The sequence below is a fragment of the Xiphophorus maculatus genome, chromosome 12, assembly GCF_002775205.1.
Source record: "Xiphophorus maculatus strain JP 163 A chromosome 12, X_maculatus-5.0-male, whole genome shotgun sequence".
Classification (NCBI taxonomy): domain Eukaryota; kingdom Metazoa; phylum Chordata; class Actinopteri; order Cyprinodontiformes; family Poeciliidae; genus Xiphophorus; species Xiphophorus maculatus.
Window position 1 is genome coordinate 19,540,923 of NC_036454.1, and position 23,078 is coordinate 19,564,000.

Sequence of the window (23,078 nt, forward strand, 5' to 3'; positions counted from 1 at the left end):
GAACACCACACAGTCAGTGTTAATTTGAGACTTTGGACTGAAGGTTAACAGGATTATCAGATCAGAAACATTTTCAGCAATCATGTACCTCTAAGCTGAAGGCCACTAAATTGTGCAATCTCTTTGTCAAAACACTAGAACGTCACCATACATATTTTACATTTGCTCCTTAAAAATTAAGAAAAAAAGCAGCTTCCTATGGTTGATGTTATTCAATACAATATATTTGAATAAATCTTCCAAGAGATTTGGAAAATTTTATATTTGAAATTCAGCCTATATCTGACAGCCCTGAATAAAAGCCTTTTTGCACAGCGAGCTCTATGAGAGCCAATTTTGCTCTCCAGTGATCAAAGACATAATTATGCAACCAAGCTGACTCTGATGACAAAAATTGCCTACCAATGCAGGAGTGTCACTTTTCATCTTTTTTTTTTTTAAGTCAAGCAAACTTTTAGCTTTGTCAAACTTTTTAGACCGATTTTTAAAATTTTATTGATTATTTGTTAGAATTTCAGGTGATTTGGGTTTTGCAAACTCACAAGGAACCATAGAGGTTATAATTCTCCTGCTGCTTTAAAATCACTTTTGTTTTAGAGCAAGTATGATTGATAGTTATAAACTTTGTCTGTAAGCTTTGAGTTTCACTCCCATGCCAACACTTCTATCCAGCATTGATCTCAAAGAAGATACTGGAGCAGAAAAGTGAAGTCATGCCAGCTCTGTGCACTGTAATAGTTGGGACCTTGCTGTCTTGTGGGGTCCATCCCAGTAGGTAACATAGGCTGGCTACCTGGAACTCCTCCAAGGCCCTAGAGAGAGAACAACATCCACAAATCAGTCACATCATCAGAAATGCACCAGAGACTTCTTGTAAAAAAATCCAGTTATTGTGGCTTGCAAAAGCATCAAGAGCCCCACTTTTTTTTTCTCTTTTACCCTGAAAAGTGAGTCATGCATATTTATACAGCCTGATACCTCTAAATAAAATACAGTTCAGCTATTGTGTTCAGAAGTCTTATTAGTTAATAGTAAAGATAAGTCATCTGCGGGTAAATTTAATGCAACTGTTCTATGAATGTCTCAAAGTTCACTAATGTTCTCCAACATTAGTTACCTAACATAATTATGGCGACCAAGAAACACTAGCAGCTAATATCTTAATATCTGGCAGCAGAGATGGTATTCCACAGTAACATGTCCTGGATGACACCACCTTTTGTTGGTGCTAAACCAGCCAAGTTGCTTTTGCTGCTCCTCTTTAAATCGCTGTTAGAAAGCACGGCCAGAAAGCCAGATCATAGAGACGTTGAAGTTGGGGATATAATCTTTACCCATTATGACAACTGGGTGTAGTTGTTGGAACTTCCTCCTTCTCTCTCTGCTCTTTGGTCCAAGAGTAGCCTGGTCAAAATCTAGACCCAATCCCACAGAGAATCTGTACAAAGCCTTAAGAAGTGACACTTTCCATTCATCCCGGCATAGTTTGAGATGTTTTGTAAAGAAAAATATCAGTTCTAGATGCAACAAGCTGATAGAGACGTACCCAAAAAGACTAGCAGCTGAAATTAATTGAAAATTAAATATTTATTTCCTTTAGTTTTTTTTCACTACTCTGTGTTGGTCTATCTGCGATGTGTCAAAAAGTGAAAAAGTTTAATAGGTATGAGAAACCTTTGCTATAGGCCTGGAACTGCAGGTGTCAGAGCAGCCCTCACCTGATTGGGTAGTCTGAGGGGCGGCCTGGGTCCTCCAGGGTATCGAGGTGACATGAAGGGCTAAAAAACAGGAGGCATATAAAGCATAAGTGTGTCAGATTTTCAACAAAACAACCACCAGGATAACCTAAAACCTAAAAACAAACAGCTTGAGTTGTCAAGCAAGAGGATGATTTTCCTAAAAGAAATTTATACAAATCAGGGATGACAGTACAGATAGAAGACAGTATAGATAATATATACAGACCAACCCAGTGAGTTATTTTTGGCTGCTTTCTTATGGAAAAATGGGAAGCCAACAAATTTATTGGAATAAATTTGCCCAAAAAGTTCTAGGCAACAAAGTCTGATGATTTTTGACAATAATGTCCATGTATTTGTTAACTATTAAGGTTTTGGCAGTTTTTGTCGCCGCCTTCTCATTTTGAGTGGGTTTTCACTGAAGTTACACAGACAGCAGCAATTCTGCTGCTGTCAAGTTAACTTCAGTGTGATCAAAAAGGCCCTCCTGCAGTGTGTATGTGTGTGTAAGGGGGGGGGGGGGAGCAATGCTGCAATGTTCCACTAGAGGGCAGTAGTCTTCTTTCTTTGATCAGGATGAATAATTGAAAGTAAGAGTAGAATTAGATCAAATCTGAAATATGTTTGGTAATACTGTACATTGAAGTACCAAACCAGTCCATGTAGATATGAAAGCCTTTTTAAAACTAATAAATCTTAAGAAAACCTTTCCTACAATACACAACTCATCTTCTGTCCAGACTCATGTTTGATTTTCTAAATGCAGGAGTGGAAAATCTCTTGCAAAGGCTATTGATCTGGATGTCTGAAGCTGTCATCTGAATTTGACTGATAATGACAGATAATCGATCAGGGAGCGTAGAGTCATCCAGAGCTGACATGAAGCACTGCTGCAAGTACTTACTACCTCGACTTTATTTCCACTTTCAGACCATTTTTCTTTACATCATCTAGGTTAGCTTACACATACAGAAACTGAGACTATAAAAGCCCTTTGTGTTTAGTGCCGCGAAAGATTTAGAAAACTACAAATCCCACAAACTGCACCATTGGGAGACGTTTTCTTTCAGAGCAGTTGTTCTGCACTTTCTGAAATGCCTTGTTTGCTGTTGAGGTATTTCCTCCTTTGCGAGTATCATTCTGAAATGTATACACTGAAACAAATAATGAGTTGTTGCCTTATCACTCTAGGATCAGTGGCGGTTTCTAATACGGGCGACATGGGCAACAGCCCAGGGCGGCATCCTGTAGGGGCCAGCATGAGCAAAGCACTGCCAAAAAATATGTAAAAATGATAACTCTTATGTTTTGCTTGAAGTAATTTTGTAAGACAGACAAAAATAATAAAAGAAAATTGGCTAACAATTTATTCTAAAGACCTAGGAATCCCAAATGCCACATGTTTACTAAAAAGTAAAACAAAACAGGCCGGGGTGTGTGTGTAAATGTGTGCACTGCACACCTGAAAAAATCCTGGAGGAACCGGCCCCACTGGCATGCTCTCTCCTGGGGGAAGGTTCCCTAGGACAGGGCTGGGAGCTGCAGCAGCGCTCTAAACAGGTCAAACACACAAAAACAGAGTCTTAAGGAACCTTTTTGGCCACATACGGCTTAAAAACTGCAGTACATTGCAAAAGTATGCACACTTGGATTGGGGTGAAAGGTAATCTTTCAGCAGTGCCATGATCCTAAACAGACATAAACATACAAACCCCAACCCCACAGTGGAATGGTTTATATCAAATAATATTCAAGTCATAGAATGATCTAGTCAAAGTTCAGCCCCAACTCCAACAGAAAATCTGTGCCAAGTCTTTAAAATGATGTTCAAGGCCCTTCTCTCAAAAGACTCTTAAGCCTAATAATATTTATTCATCTCAAGAGCTAAGATTTTCTCAGTTAATTGTTTGGACATCCCAGCAAGTATTTCGAAATGAAAGGCAACAAATATCAAATGAAATGTGCAAAATGGGTGTCTTCTGTAGCTTTTCAGCTGTCTCTCCCTTAATGGGGTGTTTCCTGTTTCTACCGGTGCCCAGCGATGCAGGCGCAGGTTTATTTTTGTACATTGTAATTTTTTTTTGTGTTGTTGTGCTTGTCCCAGACGGGTGGCGCTGGATCATTTCAGCAGAGCCTCCCGACTGCTTCCTGTGGTATTGTGCTACTAACCCCGTGCTACCACCAAGTCCTGGCCTCTCGCCCGTCCTATTCAGGAGTTCAGGGCAGGAAACATCCAGACGTCTAGGCAAAGTTGCAGGCAAAATTCACAACTGTGTCTAGATGAAAACGTATGGAGTCTGTGTACATGTCCTTTGTATCTGCTGTGAGTTCTGTGTTTCTGATCTTCTGTCTCGCTGTGATGGATGGATAAAAAGAACTCCGGTGAGTTCAGTCAGCTGAAGTTTCCTCCAGCTGACTTTTTAGGTCAGACAGGAACAAGGTTTAATCAGAGCCGAGATAAAAGCAGACTGACGACACTCCTGTATCCTGCACTGCTCCACCCCGCCACCCTCGCTGCTCCCTCTGCCTCCTTCACATCTCTCCGTCATTAATGTCGGGCAGCAGGGAGCAGGATCCGCAGCAGCTTTTGGATTTCATGTTCTGCTGCAAACATAGCCTGGGTTTGTCCCAGCGGACGAGTGTGCAGATGGACACAGATGGCTACTGTGTACTTCCATTGGTTCAGCGATGACTGGCTGGATTTGGTTTGTTTTTGAGCTTGTGTGTGTCTGTGTTTCGGTCTAGTGTTTAACATCATGCTCATCATGCTTTTTGTAAGTCACCCTCTTCTTGTTCTCACACTCTATTCCCATGCACTGTGGATTACCCAGCATGCCTTGGCTCCCCAGCAGCCTGGAGGTCTGCTGAGTTTGCCGTCACGCTCAGAGGAAGAGGCAGGGAAAGGAGGACAAAAAGGAGATTACAAGTGTATGTGTGCCTGTGGAAGAAACTGTGTGCAGGATCAGAAAACTTGAAGGAGAAGAGGAAAAAAAAAACCAAACATCTACCTGACCTGCTGACAAAGCAGCATTTTCTGAATACAGCAACTAGCAAAATGTAAATAGCTGCAACAACAAGAAGACAGGGCATGTTGGCTCCCCCAGACCAGCGAAACATTCGATCTTCTAAAGTAAAGAAGGAATCATGAATTCAAGCAGAAATAAATTAAAGGTTTGTTCTGATGGCATGGATAAATTGTGGGAGTCCACTGGTTTCCATGGAAACAAACATGTACAACTCATATGATGGAACTTTGAGATCCCATTGGTAAAATCATTGCCTGTCACACAAACTGGAAACTGATAGTGAAGATGTGTGAGAAGGTAAAAATGATCTTGCATTGAAGAAGTATAATCAGTAATTTTGTGTAGTGAGTCAAAGCCAAGTGAGGACATAAGGCTCTGGATGAACTACGTTTTGTTAAAAGAGGAAGATCCCTTTCTCTGTATACTAAAAACATACAAAAAGAATGTAAAAGGAGGGGCTAATTGGTGTCCTATTGTTCAAAGTATTGATAGTTTAGATAGCAGTGGCAGTGCCACAAATGATTTTATTAAAAACAAATATTCAGTTGCATGAGATGTTCGTCCCACTTACTAAATGTACTCAAATTAAAAGTTGGATATACATATATATTTGTTTTTTTTTTTATACATTTTTACTGCAAGATTCTCCAACAGCAACAGAATGTAAATTTATTTTATGGTCATTATGCTTCTCTACCAGGTGTGCTAATAAATGTTCGAGCACTGCAGGCTAATTTGCATCCTCACTGATGTAATGGAGAATATTAGTAACATACTTATTCTCTTAGAGCATAAACATTTGACTCACTTCAGCATGTAATGAGAGTTTTGAAGAAAAATGGATTAGTATTAACCTACTAAGGCTGCTAAAGCCCTCTCATTTGTTCATATAGTGTAAAAGTAGCTAAAAATAAAAATAAATAATGACGTCAAACCTCAGAAGTACCAATAAATGATCACAACATAAAACTATGTTGTAAGTAATTCTGAAAATTACTTTTCAGAATTACTGTGAGCAAACAGTCCACCAACTTGTACTGATGTGGAAATTCTCCCTACTGTCACATAATCACATAAAAGCAATTCGCACGTTTTTGAAAATACAGTAATAAAATGCAGCAAAAACTATTAACCTGGTAGAAAGTCAGTTCACTGAGTGAAATTTATAGATTGATTACATAAAATGTGATGTTTTGATGTCTTCATTTCTGTTAATTATGATGATCTTTCACTTTCAGTGACTGTAAACGCAGCATTTAAGATTAGAAAATTCCATCAGACCAATAAAAACACTTATTTAATACAGAAATGCGTTAATAAAATTTATCTTTAATACCTGCTTAAATAATGTCATTTTCAAAAGGTGTTTTAAACCTTACAAACAAGTCTTGTTAGAACCTATATTCTAAATTTTTTGAATATAGCTGTATCTACATCTCCCAAAGGCTGAATGCTGCAGACACTGATCTATGCTCACATTAAAAAAACCATCCAGATGTAATATTTGCAAACAAGTCACAATATTTTTTTTTAACATCAGTTTTGTGTTTTGCCAATTATCTTTGCAAACCTTGCAGTTTTTTTCCAGGCAGCGTTGAGTGTGACCTGGCTGTGATTGCTGCTGTATAAACAAGGTGCAGACATCGTTCAGCACCAGGAGGAGAAGAAAGGGAGACATTCATTACTTCAGACGCAAAAGAAAAAAAATGTTTTCTATCCCTTAGCAGTGCAATATATATGAGCAGGTAAAACATAAGAACATATAGAAAATTCTTGCGTAATCACAAGAACAATTTAATCTAGAACTGTGGTTAAAAATAAAACTCAGTGTGGACAGATTTTTTTTTACCCATTTTGAATGTCAGTGAAGATGCTATCAGGACTCAGAGATTGATGATTTATTTTAAACTAACCACAGTAAATGGCAACTCCAGCTCTGATGCACTCTGAGTTTTATGCAGCTGGGATGCCAATGTAGACACGTTCACCCATGAACCTCTGAGGGTTTACATTTCAAATGCCTAACGTTTCTGGCAGGATGGCTGTTTTAAGGATTTTTCTGAAAAGCAGGCTTCAATAATAGGCAACTGTTAGAGAAGTCAAAAAAAGTTTTTACTATCTTTGTTATTTTAGAGTATTTTAAGGTTTTGTATCTTTGAAATATGTAGGAAATTGTTTTGCATTTGGTTAAAATAAGAGAAGGTAAGAAATGATTCCTTGACTACTGTAAACTAGAGTTTTTTGGGGGGCTTTGGAAATCTAAGAAAAGAAGATGTAGAATGTTCTCTCCCAAAAACGCAGCTTTACTCAGATCACAGGAATTTAATTAAACCTAGCCGCATTTGAACAGCTTTAGTTTTTCATTTTAAAACAATGTCAGTATTTGATTTGTTAAGCTCTTGTTTGCCAGCTCTGTGTAAATACCAATTCCCAGCCAAGCTCAGCTTATTATAGCACTTAACCTCTGTCAACACAAATGGCCCACAGATTGTTAAACACTGTTAATGAGTCCATCATTTGCACCTCTCTTGCATGAAAGTTTGCCATCTGAAGAAAAAAGTGCAAAGTGAGAAGAACAGCAGCAGAGAAAAATGTGTGGCAGCTGAACAGATCGTCACTATAAGACGGTGGAATGGTGGTAAAGAGTCTTTAGGTAAATCTCTGGGTGAATGTAAACTGCAGATTTTTTTTTTATCACTCTTGAGCTGATCAAGTTCACTGCACTTTCAATTTGTGCACACATTATAACAGCCATTACAAACCCTGATTGTTCACAAATTAAATTCTAAGCTGTTAAATGAAAACTAACTTATATTTGTTTTTTTACACTTCATTAGATTTAATGAAGCAAGTTGTTTCAACCCTCCTCCAAGTTATCTGACCAAATATGCCCTTTTTTTTTTTTTTTTTTTACAGTTTTAACTCTCTACTCTTTGTGCATTTGAAGCTTCGCTCACTCCTTGCAGATTTTCTCTCCCTGAGCCATCCCCCAGAGAGAACAACGACTTGACTGAAGTGCAACACTTCTGACAACGAGCTGATCTGCAATTTTGTGCAACGTTGTACACAATAATCCATGCAATCAGTTTTCCTCATCAAAAGCTGTTTGCAATAGAATCTGAAGCATTGCAGAGGCACCAGTCTGTTCTCAGATAAACACCTGCATCTTCTGGTAAAAAATGTTTGTTTCATAAATTATTCAAAATACCATCCCCGAGGCAAGTATCGCATACACGCAACAAGACAGATCCTAGTGAATACAACAGCCACACGAATGGATCTGCAGTGATAGTTCAGAAAACAGTCAAATGAGATTAGTGTATTAATGATGTAAAAAATAAATAAATAAAATAACAAAAATCAGGTGATGAAGGATTTTTAAACCAGGGAAGACAGTATTCTATTTTCCCAGACAGATAACTTAAGACCCAGTTAAATATTTTTGGTAAATACTGTCTTGGAAAAAAAAAGTCTAGGAATGTTTGAACACTGTGCTGTTATTAGTCTTACAAAAGGATGCAAACCCTTCATGGTATTTTTTCATTTAGTAACATTGCTATCACAATCTTCTTCTAAGGTTTGTAGTACTAGTGGTATTTATTGCTTAGTAGATGGACAGGAATGGGGCAGAGAGAGAAGAAGAAGAAGACATGCAGTAAATGGCAAAAGGTTGGGATTCCAAGCAGAAACAGCTGCGTCGAGGACTTTAGCCGCAGCATATGGTGAGGCTGCTACACCATGGAGCCATGTGTGGCAACCCGAAAACCACGGTCTCCACATTGTGTCCTACTGGGATGTGATGTGACAGACACAAAGTAGGATGCAGTTATGAAGAGGAAGGGAAATAAAAATGCAAGTACAACTTTGAAAAGTGTGTCAGTGCATTTGTTTTTAGGCCTTGTTATTTCAACACTGTAGAACCGCCTTGAACTGCAATTACAGCTGCAGATCTTTTGGGGCATGTCTCCACCAGCTTTGTGCATCAAGTAGTTTTCATTTGTAAAATATCTCAAGCTTATGAAGATTCTATAAATTTGTAATAAATGTAGAAATCCATAAATCTTTTTCATTCAACTTTGCTGAACTTATTGAATTTTTTTGGTTGTATTGTGACAAAATGTGAAACAGCTCAGGGGTTATGAGTAGTTTCTCAGAAAACAATGAATCGCGTGATGAAATCCAAATAAATTACTTGGGGAATAAGATTCTGCTGAAGACATAAAACATAAATGATCCAATGCTGTAATCACAAATAACTTTACAAGCTCATTAGCTTCTTTTATGGAGCATTTCTGCCATTATGGAAGGAACATGTTCAAACATCCACTTTCAATTCTGAAACAAAACTACATTTCAACTCTATTCATTGAATGTTACTCTACTTCAGCTAGTCACTTTACAACTTCATTAGGCTTTCTTTATACTGAACTCATGGTACGCTAACCCCATTACATCACAGGCACAGTAATACCGAATGAGATAACTTACAAATTCTTCCATCCCTATACGTGACCAGATACTGTCCTCTTTAATGCGTATGCTCAATGCATCTGTATATATGCGTGTGTGTGTGATGGTGGGGAGTCATTTTCATTCAATACTGCAGAGACTGAGAACGAAGCGTGGGCGGAATCTCAAAAGACTGTCTGTGTCTATCTTCCCTCGTCGTCTCAACCTGCATCGGTCGCAGTCTGCTTTCTCCACTCCGCCGTCTCTCACGAGAACACAAACCAGGCCGATCTCACTTTTGTGCTCATATATTGGCCCCTTACTGTAACCAATGACTTCACATTATGAGCACATAAATAGAAACACACGAGGTCGTGCAGTATTACGTGCTTTTGTCTGGCCGAAGTCTGTCTATTTGATTTTTGTTCTTTAAATAAGGAGTCAACAACGTCACACCTGCTCTGGCCTTCATTGTGTGCAGTGAATCTTTTTAGATATCTATCCACCGCATGTTGTTCAGCTACAGAAATTAAAAGTAGAAAAGATAAAAACTTGAAAACTGACAAATCTAATTGTATCTTAAAAATACAGTTAATCATTCCTTGGATACATATAAATCCAAGGAAGCAACAGTGAGCTAACAGTCTTCCAGTTAAATTGGCTTGTTACAAGCAAAGGTTTGCTGCAGGGCCCATCAACAAAATTTGTGCAAAGCCCTGAGACAGCATGAGGGCCAGGCTGGGATTAGCCATATTTCTGCTGATGATGCCTGAAACAGGCTGCCTTTAATAAATGGCAGCTGCCATGCTGTTTTACTAGTTTTTACTTTTCCCTTTTTTTGACCGAGACGCTTTGTGACTTTATTACTTAATAATTGTAAGGAAGAAATAGTAATTCATCAGGAGACATCCTAAATGAAAAAAATATGCAAGCTTCATAGGTTTCAGCTTAGCAGAAACAAAAAGCAGACTTTGGTTAAATTACAGGGTAGAACGTATTGGGTGTGCAAAGGAACTTACTAGACAACTGGGATATTAGCAGTGGCTAATCACACCGCTCGAATGATTGATGCCAGTATCAGGCTTATTGCACAAGCATAACATGTAGTGACAAAGTATTGTAGGTTTCCCCCCGAATAACTCATAAATCTAAAACTCCTTAACTCAGCAAAGATTAGGCAGCGAGCATTTTTGAGCTCAAGTGATTTCTATTTCTATTTTTCTATTTTACTTAAAATCAGTCTAAATTTTAACTTGAAAAGTCAAGAGGGAAATCCAAACGCAATAGTGAAAAGAAGGTTTCATTTAACCAAAAACTTAACCAGTCCTATTGATTTCCTGAACTCACCTGAATTGTGGATTTAGTGTTTGAGATGGAAAAGCCACAGCTGTCAAGCTCTGAGTTCCTAAAATTAGACGGTGTGTAAATTTATACTTTGCAGGGCAATAAGAATGAGTTTGTGGGCTCGACTTGGACTGGGGTCGACCGGTTGATGATCACCCTCCATTTTGTGAAAGCAGAGCTTTTCATGTAAAACTGCAAAAAAGGAGATTTGCTAAGATTGCATTTCAGATATTCAAAAGAAAATCAGATTATACATTTTTGACACCACAAATGTCTTGACTTTGAATATCAAGAATATACATTGAAATGTATTTCAGGAAAACCTGTAAGATGCATGCATACTTTCTATTACTGTTCAGTGTCATTCATAAAGCTTCCTCTTTCCGCTGTAGCAGGTTTTGTGTTAGTTTTTTCTTAGAATATTAGCATAGATATTTGTTCTATTAGAAAAGCTGATTATATTACTTAAAGGTATGTTTTTCTGATAACCCCTATAAGAAGTGTATTTTTTTAAAGGGAAAATTAATGTTTATCTTAAACTTACACAACATTTTGTGGGTTCTTTAAATGTTTAATGGACTTTGTTTAAGAAGAAGGAAGAAATCATCCTTCAGAAACATTTTAAAAACATATTATGACACTTCGTTATTCATGTTCTAGCAACTACAACTCTATTAATAATCCCAGTTCACACACATTTCCCTCCTCTGACCTAAGCCTTAGCAGACAGCCTTTACTATGCTAAAGTAAGCTTGATCCTGCACATTTCAACTCTAGAAATTAAAGTGTTATGATTTTGATGATGACAAGTTAACGACTTGTCATAATGCCATTTAAAGTGAGCGTGCTCATTCAGCAGATTAAAAACTTAGTTAGCTTTTCTAATGAGCCATAATTAATTTGTGATCAGTTACAACTTAAAATAATGATTTAGATCAGTTCTGAATGCACACTTTAATTCAGATTTATTCAGTTTATTTACAAAGCACTAAATAAACACACTTTACAAAAAACCTTGAGGCAGACACGTGTCTGTTTATTCTTAATGTTTGAGTTTCCTGAAAATATGCTGATCAAATAATAATGAAAAAGTATTTCTCTAAATCCATTTCCAATTTTACCTTTTTAATAAGGACATGATGTTACCACGGTCAGAGCTGTGCATGGTGACAAAGAAAATGGCCGCACGCTGAGACGGACAACAGAGCCACAGCACCAAAACAACTAAAACGACAAAAAAAGGTCCAATCCAAATTAAATTATGCTTTATCACTTTTGTGGAAAAACTGATTGCAACAAATAACTGTTTTTCTTCACTGTAATTTTTATTACTGTATTTTCGGGACTATGGCTCAAACTTCTTTTTCATAATTTGACTGTTTCTGGTGTGGCTAATATATGTTTTTTTTCCTCCTCGTGACACGTTTTTATTTGACTGATGCATTAAATGTTAGATCATACTGACGGACATGAAACAAGGATAAAACACTTTTGTCTCCAGCCACAAGGAAAGCTGAAAGCAAGATGCCCCGAGGTGAGGAATGATGCTGTGTGTCTCGTTGTTACCGCCAGCGCAGCACGGCCGTTCTGGACCACCTTGATTTAGAGTACAGATATCAGAGCATCAGAATCTGCCAGTAGACTTTCAAACCAAGGTTGACAGTTTTCACAAGTTGGTTGAAAAGCAGCTAACAGAATACAACTTGCCACCGGATTATATCATCACCATAGACGAGGTCCCCCTCGCATTTTACAATTTCTAAATAAATGCAACCTAAAGTCCAATGTTGCTATATTATTTCATCTTCTTTTTGAGTGATTCGGCTAATATTGGCTAATATAACTGACTTATAATCTCGAAAATATGACATATGGGGCTTCTTCAAAGCTTCTGCAAAGTTTTGTCTCGTTTTACTCCGTGGCTCAGCATTCTGATCTTGGCTCTGTGGCTTTCTTTAGGAAACTTCTCAATTGCATCTGAATCCAGAGTGAAGAACCACCAAGACATCCAGAGACTGTACCAAAATAAAAACACACTTTAATTCAGATGTTTTTGTTGCACTTCTAGAGCGACAAAACCGCTAACAGACGTGAAGGTGGTTTAGAGCACATGAACAAACACTTCTGACCCAGTAAAGAACCACTAATATAAGTTGTATGTCTGGTGATTCTAATTCTGAAAACTGATAAATGCAATTTTATAAAAATTTAGTTTTTACCTATTTGTTAAAACTGTCACAATGTCCTCACAGTCAAATATGAAAGAGATAATCCATGAAAAAAAAAAAAAAATCAAGCTCCTCTGGCTGCTCCCTGTGGTTCTACTGCTATTTGTAGAAATGCACTGCTGTCACAGAAAACATTGTAGCTGCAATCATCAGATTATTTGAGCTGAAGCATCGTAACATCTCTTCTACACACCCTGTCTCGGCTGAGAAACACTATATACCTAAGGCCAAAATTATTCATACCCCTGGCAGATTTCTTTTGACTTCCTGAAATATTAATATTTTGGAGTGGCTCAGCCAGAGTGTCAATAGAAGGAGCTGGAAAAGATTTCTCCAATGATTTATGAAAATGGTCAAAATAATTTGACATCCAGGATTTTTAGTTAGAATGTAATCATTTTTAGCTTAAATGTAAGATAAGCTAGACAAACCTTGATACATTATTATAGTTTTTGTAGTTTATCCTTTGTTACAACGTTCATTCATATAGTTTAACATAAGTTATCAATGCTACACACAACAACTAGTACATGTGCCTTTAGAGCCTATTCTGCACTCCCAGTGGATCGGCGTGGTTCCTCCAGGGTGTTGGGTTTCCGCAGCTCCAATCAGAACTAGAGTCAGTAAACACCCACGGGAGCAACGTCATTTGAAGTGGGACTGGATGCTGATTAAAGCCAATTCCAAATAAACAAAAATCAAACTTTGGCATGCGTCTGAGTTTGTTGTGTTGTGTGAATGAAGTTGCTTAAGACAGCTTAAAATGGTGTAGAGTGGTTAGTGTTAAGTCTGTGGGCCACATGGAGTGCATCAGGATGTTTAAATGACAAACTACGCAGGAAGGAACTCCATCTCTCCTCCCTCACGCTTTTTCCCTTTCCCTCCATCCTCTCAAATGCCATTAGTCCACTTCCTGAATGAGGGAGGTAGGAATGGAAAGGGGAGTTGCTGTTATTCTGCATAGTATACGGTCTCACTCACATGAGCATATATGTGGTATCAAGATGAGCACTAATTTAAATGTGTATATTAAAAGAAAACAAGACTTAAAAACAATGTTTTGCCAAACATTTGATCCAAAAAATAGCCAAAAATGCTCCACTGAGCGCTTACATCTACTCTTCCAGGTAGGAGGTCCTGGCCAAGGCCCCTGGACTTAACACATTAACACACATCCAGAATCAATGATTACCAAAACTAAAGGCTCAAATTAAAAAACAAACATGGGACTCTCTGATATTCACTGCTCCCTTTCTTAAACAACACATGCCATATTGTACACCAGGAAAAAAAGTTGCTACATGAACAAAAAAGGGCAATTTATATATAATTATGCCATGACTTCACTGTTCAGCCATACTGTACAAAAGCAGCTAAATTACAAAACAAAACACTAAACTCTGTTGAATCACTGTCACACCTCAACTCGTTTTGTCATGATTTAATAGAGATCATGACAAAACAATTTACATCATGATGTAAATTAAAAAAATACATTGTCAAAAAATAAAACTAATAAAAACTCCTTATCCCAAATCATACCACATTCATATTTAGAAACAAACAAAAACTATCATCTATCAGCACAAAACAAAACAACAAAGATCACAAGGTATACAAAAAAGTAGACTAGAATTAGCATTCGTTTTAGTCATTAATTTGCTGCAAACTTTAGGATACTGTAAAAAAAATTAGACATTTTAAATACATTCAAGGTACAACTGATTGCATTTACCAGGATGCAACCAGTCTTCCATGTAAATGCTTCTTTTGATTAACACCTCTTAAGTGTGTTTTTAATGACAAAGACTCCTGTAACTTTTGTAAAACAATCTCAGAGTAAGAAAGAGGAAGTTACGTGAAAAATAAAATGATACATTTTTGAAATTTTCCAGCTGCTTTCTGCTGCCTTTTCTGTATTAAGTTCTCCACACGCTTGCTGAGATTAATCACAAAAGGAAAAAGTAAATAAAAAATTTAACAAAGCTTTAACAACATCAACATGTATATGATTCAACCATACAAGCTCTAAATATGTTTGAGAAACAACTTCAAAGGAGGGCTGTAACTTAAAAATGTCAGACTTTTGCAAAGATTAAAGATACTTACTTAGCTACCACGGCTTATTTACTTTATTGGTTAACATACGATGTGAACTTGAGGTTTCTATGTTAGCTAGTTTAATATCATATTTTTTATTACTATAACAAAATACAGTCTGGCCTTATAATATATAGATCACTGTAATTAGTTCTAAAATATTACATTAATGTTAACTTAAATACATAAAATAGGACTGAACTATCTAAATAATTACTTTCTTAGAGCTGACAAGAGACAAATAAAACACACATGCAAGAAAACATTCCTAAATATTCAACTAATGGTTTTTGCATCCTTATATCTATATAATAGCGCATAATTAGGGTGTAGGGAAACTAAGTTTGTGTGTAGAGGTTTTAAAAAATCCAGCCTTACCTTTTATGCATTTCAAAATTAATCTTTATCCAATCAAATCCTTGCAGCCCTCATCACCTCTGGCAAACATTACCCTGTTCAACAGCATTCCCTGCCACATTTGACACTCTCCTGTGTAACATTACAGCTGATTACCTGGTAAAATGGAAGCAGAACGCTAATCTACTTGGTCTCACTGGGTGACTGCAGGTACGGTGATATGAGCTACACAGTGGGATGGCAAGGAAAGAGGGGGAACGTTGGCCCTGTTTCCCTCATTACTAACATCATTATCGACCCATGTAAACATCCCCGAGGCTGCAAGGAGCAGCATGAGGGGAGCCACAGGTTGATGCACTGTCAGATACTCATACAAAGCTGAAAATGATAGTCACTTTGTGTCTGGGGAGTCACTACTCCTGCTACTATCTCACGTAGTTCCACAACAACTGAAGAGATAAGCGAGATGGAGTGAACACAGAGGAAATACAACACAAGGAGATTTAAATGTCACAGCTGGAGATGAACAAGAGGGACTATCAAGGTCTTTTCTATCTAGCAGATCATAGCAAAGGCAGAACACTGACTCTTAAATCTACAGATGGTGTCTGGTTTATCACCATTATTTAATTTATTTTAAAATACCAAGCTGCTAATTCTGAAAGTGCAAAGTTCATGATGTTTCTAGAGGGACACTAAGTGAAAAAAAAAACCTGCCATGTTTAAAGGTTTCTCTAGTGCTGGAAGGCCAGGCACAGGAGAAAACAGTAGATAAGAATATGGATGTCAACAACAGTGAAAAAGCCACAGAGGTTAGTTGGGGTCAAAGAGATAACGTGCCAGACTGATCGAGTCAGCATTCTCTTTTTACTCTTCTGCTTTCCTGGTAACGTTCAGCCACAATTTCAACAGCTCAAAGTCATGATAATTCACCTGGCTTGCCAGCAGAAACAACCTTTGAAGGTGCTTCAGATCTTTCACATATTTAACTGCTTCTTTAGACAGGCCAGACATGATTGTAGAGAAAACAAAGTGGAAAATTACTGAAATATTTGGTTTAAAAAAACACAGCAATATCCACACCTGTGCAGCATATTTTTGGCCACAGAATCTAATTTTGACACTTGACACCAGAGTCTGAGGTCTTTCTGACAAACAATACAACATGGAAGTGTCTTATAGAAGCAGTAATTCAGAGTATCACAGGGAGCTTTGACAGGTCTTGATGATGAACATACTATTAATATCATTGTTGGGACACAGCAGGGGTGGCTATATGTGTATGACGCACAAATATGAGCCGTGTAGCTTACATGGACCCCTATAGGGATATTAAGCTGTGTGCCATTTGTTGTAATTTTACTGACTTATAGTGAGATAGTGTAATAATTTCTTAGAAAGGTTTTAACTTCTGAAATGCATGCATGATTTGTAATCTGAAATAAAAGGCTTGACACAACCTCTTATTTTAGTAGTCAGATCGATTAGGACCAGGTAGGAAAGTTTGCTCTAATAATTTTTTCTCTTTCTAAAATTGTTCTTTTTAACTTTTTTTGGTTGAAATAACTATAACACAAAATCCTGTGTTGAAATGCTTATTGCAATAAATACTCCATGACAAAGGAAGACTATTGAACTGGTATTATTGGGGAGAGCCTGATATATATGATATATATACAGTATATATATGGTCTCTTTAATTGATATTAGAATAAACTTACAATAATGTTCAGAAGATTGTACTGAGCAGTCACATAGCTTCACATAGAAGAGGCAGTGGAAAATGATGTACATATTGTGGCTCGCTTAAAAAACAACTACATACAATGCTAGCTGGACATATTAGCACAGATTGTCAACGTCCTTTTCTGAAACATAAGAGCTTCTGCAACTTTCCGCTCTGAACTTTTCACAGTGATGAAGTCGCCTCCTTAACCATTTCTCACAATTAATCAGTGCGTCCTCAGATCCATTTTATAATTTTAAACATAAACAGCCACTAGTGACGACTTGAAACACTTTCTGTGGTGTTGTTGGAGTCTTTGTTGTCTCAAATGTAAAATCTCATAATGAGCTTATTCTTCAAACAGACGTAGTGGACGATACTGTGGCCCCTCTCCAGTGAAAGAGAAAGAGAGAGTGTTTGTATGTGAAAAATTCAGTGATGACATAATTTATAATCTTCTAGTGACTTTTAGGATAGCCAGCAGATAATCTCCTCACTGTTGGAAACACCGTCAAACTTTGACCTAGCTGTTACCTCGCTTTCCATATATTGTAGGAATTACTATTTTTGAGATCCAAAGAATGTTCATGTTGAGATGGAAAAAATGCTTTCCCAAACACTGGTTTCAAGCCCATTGACATTTTACACACACAAAATATTTTAATGCTCTCTTCCCTTGAGGTGAATAATAACATTGGATATCACCTTTAAAGACCCTCATTTCAAAGAAATGCCCTCTTTAGACGCTGCTGCTTTAATCAAGCTGTAGTATGATTATTAGTTCAAATGAAAAGCTTCTAATTGCACCTGTTCTTAATTTTGGAAACAATCAGTATTGCTGCAGACAAACCAATAATAACTGCTCCATCCTAAAGCTCCGTCTTACTCTCACACCTTCCTTTCTTTCCTGTCCTTATTTAACCTCTCCACTCTGCAGCATGGGTTCATCTTTGCCCCAGCCCACTGCAGAGCAGCAAAGCATGCACAGATCAGCATCACACAAACACTCCATCTTGGCATGTTTAAACACGCATTTGACATGACTCAGCGTAATCCACCAGTGGAAAACACACTCCTCTGAGACTGGAGGGTTGCGTGCGACAGGCTAACAAGAAAAAAAGAAGAAAAAAAAAAAGAAAAGAAAGAATGCACAGCAACAGACATTCAGGCAAATGTGAAGCAGAGGGCAGAGGGAGTAAAGGGTGCAACAACAAAAAAAAAACGCTGATGTAAAAGAGAGAGAATGGAGCAGAGCAAAGAAGGACGGAAACAGAGCAAGTGATTATAATAACTTTTAATTTTATTGTAAAGAGACACTAGAGTAGATTCAGATCTAAAATATAATGATTTTGTAAGAAAAATGATCTGAACATCATGATGACCCTTTCTATCTTGGTAAACTTGTGGAAATACCCATTCTTTTCTTGCTCCCCTGTCTCCCATCGCACTTGGCTCCCTCTTCATTGCCATGGCAATGATGTTACAGTGAGTCACCTCCACATCTCCCTCCTCCTCCACACAGCCAAGGAGGAACATGGGAGCGAGAGAGGGAGACAGACAGAGAGATGTGGACAGAGAAGACGAGAGAGAGAGAGAAAGAGAGAAACAGAGAGAGAGAGCTGGGGGTGCAGTTTCCGTGGAAACAAGAGCGCGGGGGTCTCTCCCCAAACCCCATTGGTTCCCTGCTAGTTGGAATCAGCTTTCTTCCCACAACATATGCAGCCAACAGAGTTACTGTTTCTGGGTCTCTGTCCACTCTCCTTGTTTCTGCAAATGTTTGCAGATAGGAAAAGGAAATGGTCAAAATCTAATTTTCTCTTTCATTCTGCAAATTTCTAGTGTTAGTTTTATTCAGTTCCCCCCTGAACAAATAACATTATTCCCAAAAAGAGATTTCTTTAGGATAATGCTGCTTTCCAGAACAAGATTTGCAACTCTTTAAGCATTGTTTAATCATACATTACAACCAAAAAAAAGCAAAATCCCACAATTTTTAATTTTGTAAAATTGAGAGTCTATACCACAATTTGCTCCTCTAGCCTCCCATTAGCAATGTGAACTCATCCTGCAGGGATTGGAGCATATTCCATCCTTTTACCTCTCGGTTGTTATGTAAATATGAAAAACAATTTCCATGGGTGAGAAGAAGAGTATGAATTTAGGATGTATGAGCATGAAAAACATCATTTTCATCAAAGACTGATGCTCTCGGCAATCGCTCTTGATCTATCCTTCTCCTCCGACTGTGATGTGTCTGCCATCTCCCACAGTGATACCACACAATGACACCAGGTCCCTCCACCCCGGGTATAATACGCCTCCTTATAACTCTGCTGTCAGTCTGCAGCACACTTCATGTGTGCTTCTTCTCAGCTTCATCTACCTCTCTCTTTGTTCAGCTTCAACAGTTTAACCTTGTGCAGGACGCCAAAGACGGACTTTCACTGTTGCTGTTTTACAAGTAAAGAACTTTCCAAAACTCTAGAGATGCATTGATCAGGCTTTAAGTGGCCATTGCTGAATAACAGGTTTTTTACTTATTTATGTAAAAATTACTGTAACTGAATAATTCATTTGTACATCACTCTTGTTGTGTATTCATTTATTTATCAGCTCTTCAAATCAAGTGGTTAAAGTCAACTGAAGTAGCTTACAGTTTGCTTTCCAGACTTTTCTAGGAACTTATCTCATGTTTACACTCCAAGAAAAAAACAAAAAAACTCCACAGCTTGATGCCAAGTGACGTGGCAAAAGATCTCCACAAGTACTTTTCACTCACAACAATCACTTTTTCCAACCTCCGACTTGCTTCAGTTACTGAACATTTTTATCTTGAGGCTGCACTGCCCGAACAGTACGGCTGCCAGATACTGATAATCTGCTGAAATCAGATGGAAGAACTGTTTCTCTGTGGAACCCGTTAACAGTCATTTTCCCCACCGACACTTTTTGCACCTGGATCTTAAGAATTAATGTCGACTGTGAGAATTGTGTACTGGTGGAAATTTACTCCAAGCTCCTCAGTCAAGCACATAAATACACACAGCAATACATTTTCAAATCAAGAAAGAAATTATCTAACGCAAATGAATCAGGAGTTCTGCTAAAAGTTGTACAAAGACAGAAACAAACTGAAAGGCTTAGATCACACATGAAGTTATCACTAATGGTAATCCATCCAGGCGTGTCTTTCAGGTAGAGTACAAGGTCTTGCAAACTCTTTATAATTTCTGATCATTTCCTCATTCTGTAATATAGTAAACTTAGCTGCTACCAAATTCTGGAAAGTGTGATTTGCATATGTTTTATTTATATTATAATGCTCATAAATAAAATCAAGTCCAATTAATTACCTTCAAAGGTAACATGTTTGATGGTGTTTGTAATTTGAACTAAGCAAAAAGCAGCTGCTGCTTAGGCCTCAGATATTTGTTAGAGAACATTAGTGAGATAAATAGAATAACTAAGATGGAGGAAAGTTTTGAAGAAGATTTACGGAGAATTAGGTCATAAAACCTGCATCTGTATTTTTAAATACCTCAGAAGCACTTTGCATTCCACCAAATGAAAATGGAAAGACTGTGGCACTTGCAAATAGCCAAAATATGGCCATCAATCTTAGGACAGGAAAATTTCTCTGCCTAAAACCATCAACAGTAACTGTTGAGGAGCTGAAGGGATCCATCAGTCTGATAGGGAAACTGTTAGGTCAACTATTATTTGTGCACTTCAAGAATCTGGACTTTGGCCCTCAGAGGAGTGTCAACAAGAAAGCCATTAGTGAAAGAAAGTCAGAAAGAGTCCAGCTGAAAGTTTATAAAAAGCCACATAGTGGCCACAGCACAGGAACATGCTCTCGTCAGTTTAAAGCAGAAGGGAAGATGAAGCTAAACACAAAGTAATCCTTAGAGGCTACAGAAAACTTGAGACCATGACAAACATTAACCCTGCAGAGGGACAAAGTCTTAAAAACACAGACTGGTTAATAAAAGGCCCTGTCAAAGTCCAGGCCTAAATCCACCTGCGAATCTGTGACAAATTGATGTGCAAAGATGCTCTCAACCTAATCTGAATAATTTTAATTCAGTTTACAATTACGCTCTACTTTGTGGTGTTAGTCTTCCACATAAAACCCCAAGTAAATACATGAAGGTTTGTTGTTTTAAAGGTGAAATGCTTTTGGAACTACATGTTCAAAATAACAACACATGCATTAAGAGTCTAAAAATGAGCACAGCTTTGTGTCTCATTCCGTAGAGTTAGGTTTTGACTTTTGTCTCTAATAAGGCCATTTCCGGGGCAGGAATTTAAAAATAACTTGTTTTTATGACTACAGTGGCCAGAGCAAATGGAAATTGCTCATTTAGTATTGAGTACACAATTTACAAAGCACTTAACCGAACTGTAAACGGCCTTTCTGATGTCTGCAGAGCCTTGTCCCAGGACAGAAATCAATAACATTTCTTCTGCTTTTTTTTCTTTCATCTGACTTTTCTTTTTCTTCTCTTTTAACATTAGACTAATGTCCCAGAAGGCTCAAACCTAGCTGTGGGAACAGCATCTCCATTAACCAATTTCCAAGAAGTAAACAGAGACAAGATAAAAATCCAAATGAAACTCCTCTCTAAGAGAAACTCAGAAAGCCAATCACAGAAGCAATAGATGGTTAAAAGTGGGATAAATGAAACCGATGACAGTGTGATAATTTCACCAGTTGTAAATTAGAAAGGAACAAAAGGGCAATTCATGTGAGCTTTAACATCTCCCAATAATTAATTAGGATTTTGCTCTTTAATTAGCATTCTGAAAATAATTACTAAAGCAAATGTCTGCTAGACATCTCTATTTGTTTTGATGTTGATAAACTGACAGGGAGACACAAAATCTGAACCAATGTTTGCTTCTGCTTTCCTCTCAACTTCCACAATAGGTGTCCACTCCTGGTTTAAGTGAGGGACGGATACGAGCCAAGGCAATCTGACTTGGATGTGCGACACTCAGCAGCACTGAAACAGTTCATTGAATGTGACTTTGCTCTAACTGCAACTGTTCTAATTGTAATTTCCCTGTTACATCCTGGTAGTAAATGTAAGAATAAGACACTTCTGATGGCCTTTTCTATTGATTTGAAGATGCACTGATATATCCTCAGTGATATGTTTTTAAATTAGGCTGACTCTAATCGGAAAGTTAAAACATTTCTAGTATTATCAGATTGAATCAGTTCTTTTCGTTGGTTGTCTCCCTATTCTTGTTAACTATACCAGTGCTCCTCTGCTTTTTCCTCCCCAGGATGTTTGTTTCACAGGGCTGAGGTTATGCTGCCCTCCAACTTTAATTCCCAGAGCCAGAATGACATCATCACATCGCTGCCTCATTCAAGGAGTGCCTATTCATCACCCTGATCATCATCACCAGCATCAGCAGCTTCACCTGCATGCACACCCATACGCAAAGCGCACACACCTCACTGGAAGCAGATAAAAGACAAGAGAGCCTCTGCCAGAAGCAGACAACTGCAAGCTGCAAAGAAAGAAAGAGGGAATGAGGAACAAAGAGCGAGAAGATCCTGCTGGGGTAGGCAGAAACCCCTGAACTTTGCACTTCCAACAATATATCTCAATAAAACCTCTGTAGACAAATCTGATGAGTCAGACTTAAGGCTGCAGAAAGAAGAACAACATAAAAAGAAGAAGAGAGAGAAACCCTGCATCCCATCTAAAACATAAAAGATTCACAATTCCTCCCTTAAACATCCAAAGCTCTGTATTTGAGTTAGAGAGCACGGAGCATGATTATTTGTATAATCCAATATTTCTTCTTTTTTTTTTACATGCATGTGAGCATCATTTTGTGTTTTAGTAACTTAATCTTTGACAATAACCTGAAGTCAGAAACATCAGTGTAGACTCACGTAGTCATGGAAGGCCTTGGCTTCACTGGAGTGTTCACATGTGTCTCTCCTCTCTGGAGCTGCACAGTAAAGGTCCCAGAAAACACTGCAGCACACAGGAAGTGATGCAGAGTCAAAAAAATAAATATCAAGAGAGAAGGACAAAAAAAAAAAAACACAAGGAAAGAAAAAAGAAATTTGGTCTTTAATGTCAGA

At 37.8% G+C, this 23,078-nt stretch overlaps 1 protein-coding gene across 2 annotated transcripts in view; it reads right to left on the minus strand.

Moving 5' to 3' along the window:
* ssbp2 (single stranded DNA binding protein 2) overlaps positions 1-23,078 on the minus strand; it is a 57,176-nt gene that overhangs the window by 4,859 nt on the left and 29,239 nt on the right. For both annotated transcript variants that reach the window (XM_023344339.1, XM_005804037.2), the window contains exons 4-7: positions 22,884-22,968; positions 3,202-3,291; positions 1,719-1,778; positions 746-812 (exon numbers count right to left, since the gene is read on the minus strand). In XM_023344339.1, the coding sequence (XP_023200107.1) occupies positions 746-812; positions 1,719-1,778; positions 3,202-3,291; positions 22,884-22,968 (302 nt within the window). The remainder of the gene's footprint in view (positions 1-745; positions 813-1,718; positions 1,779-3,201; positions 3,292-22,883; positions 22,969-23,078) is intronic.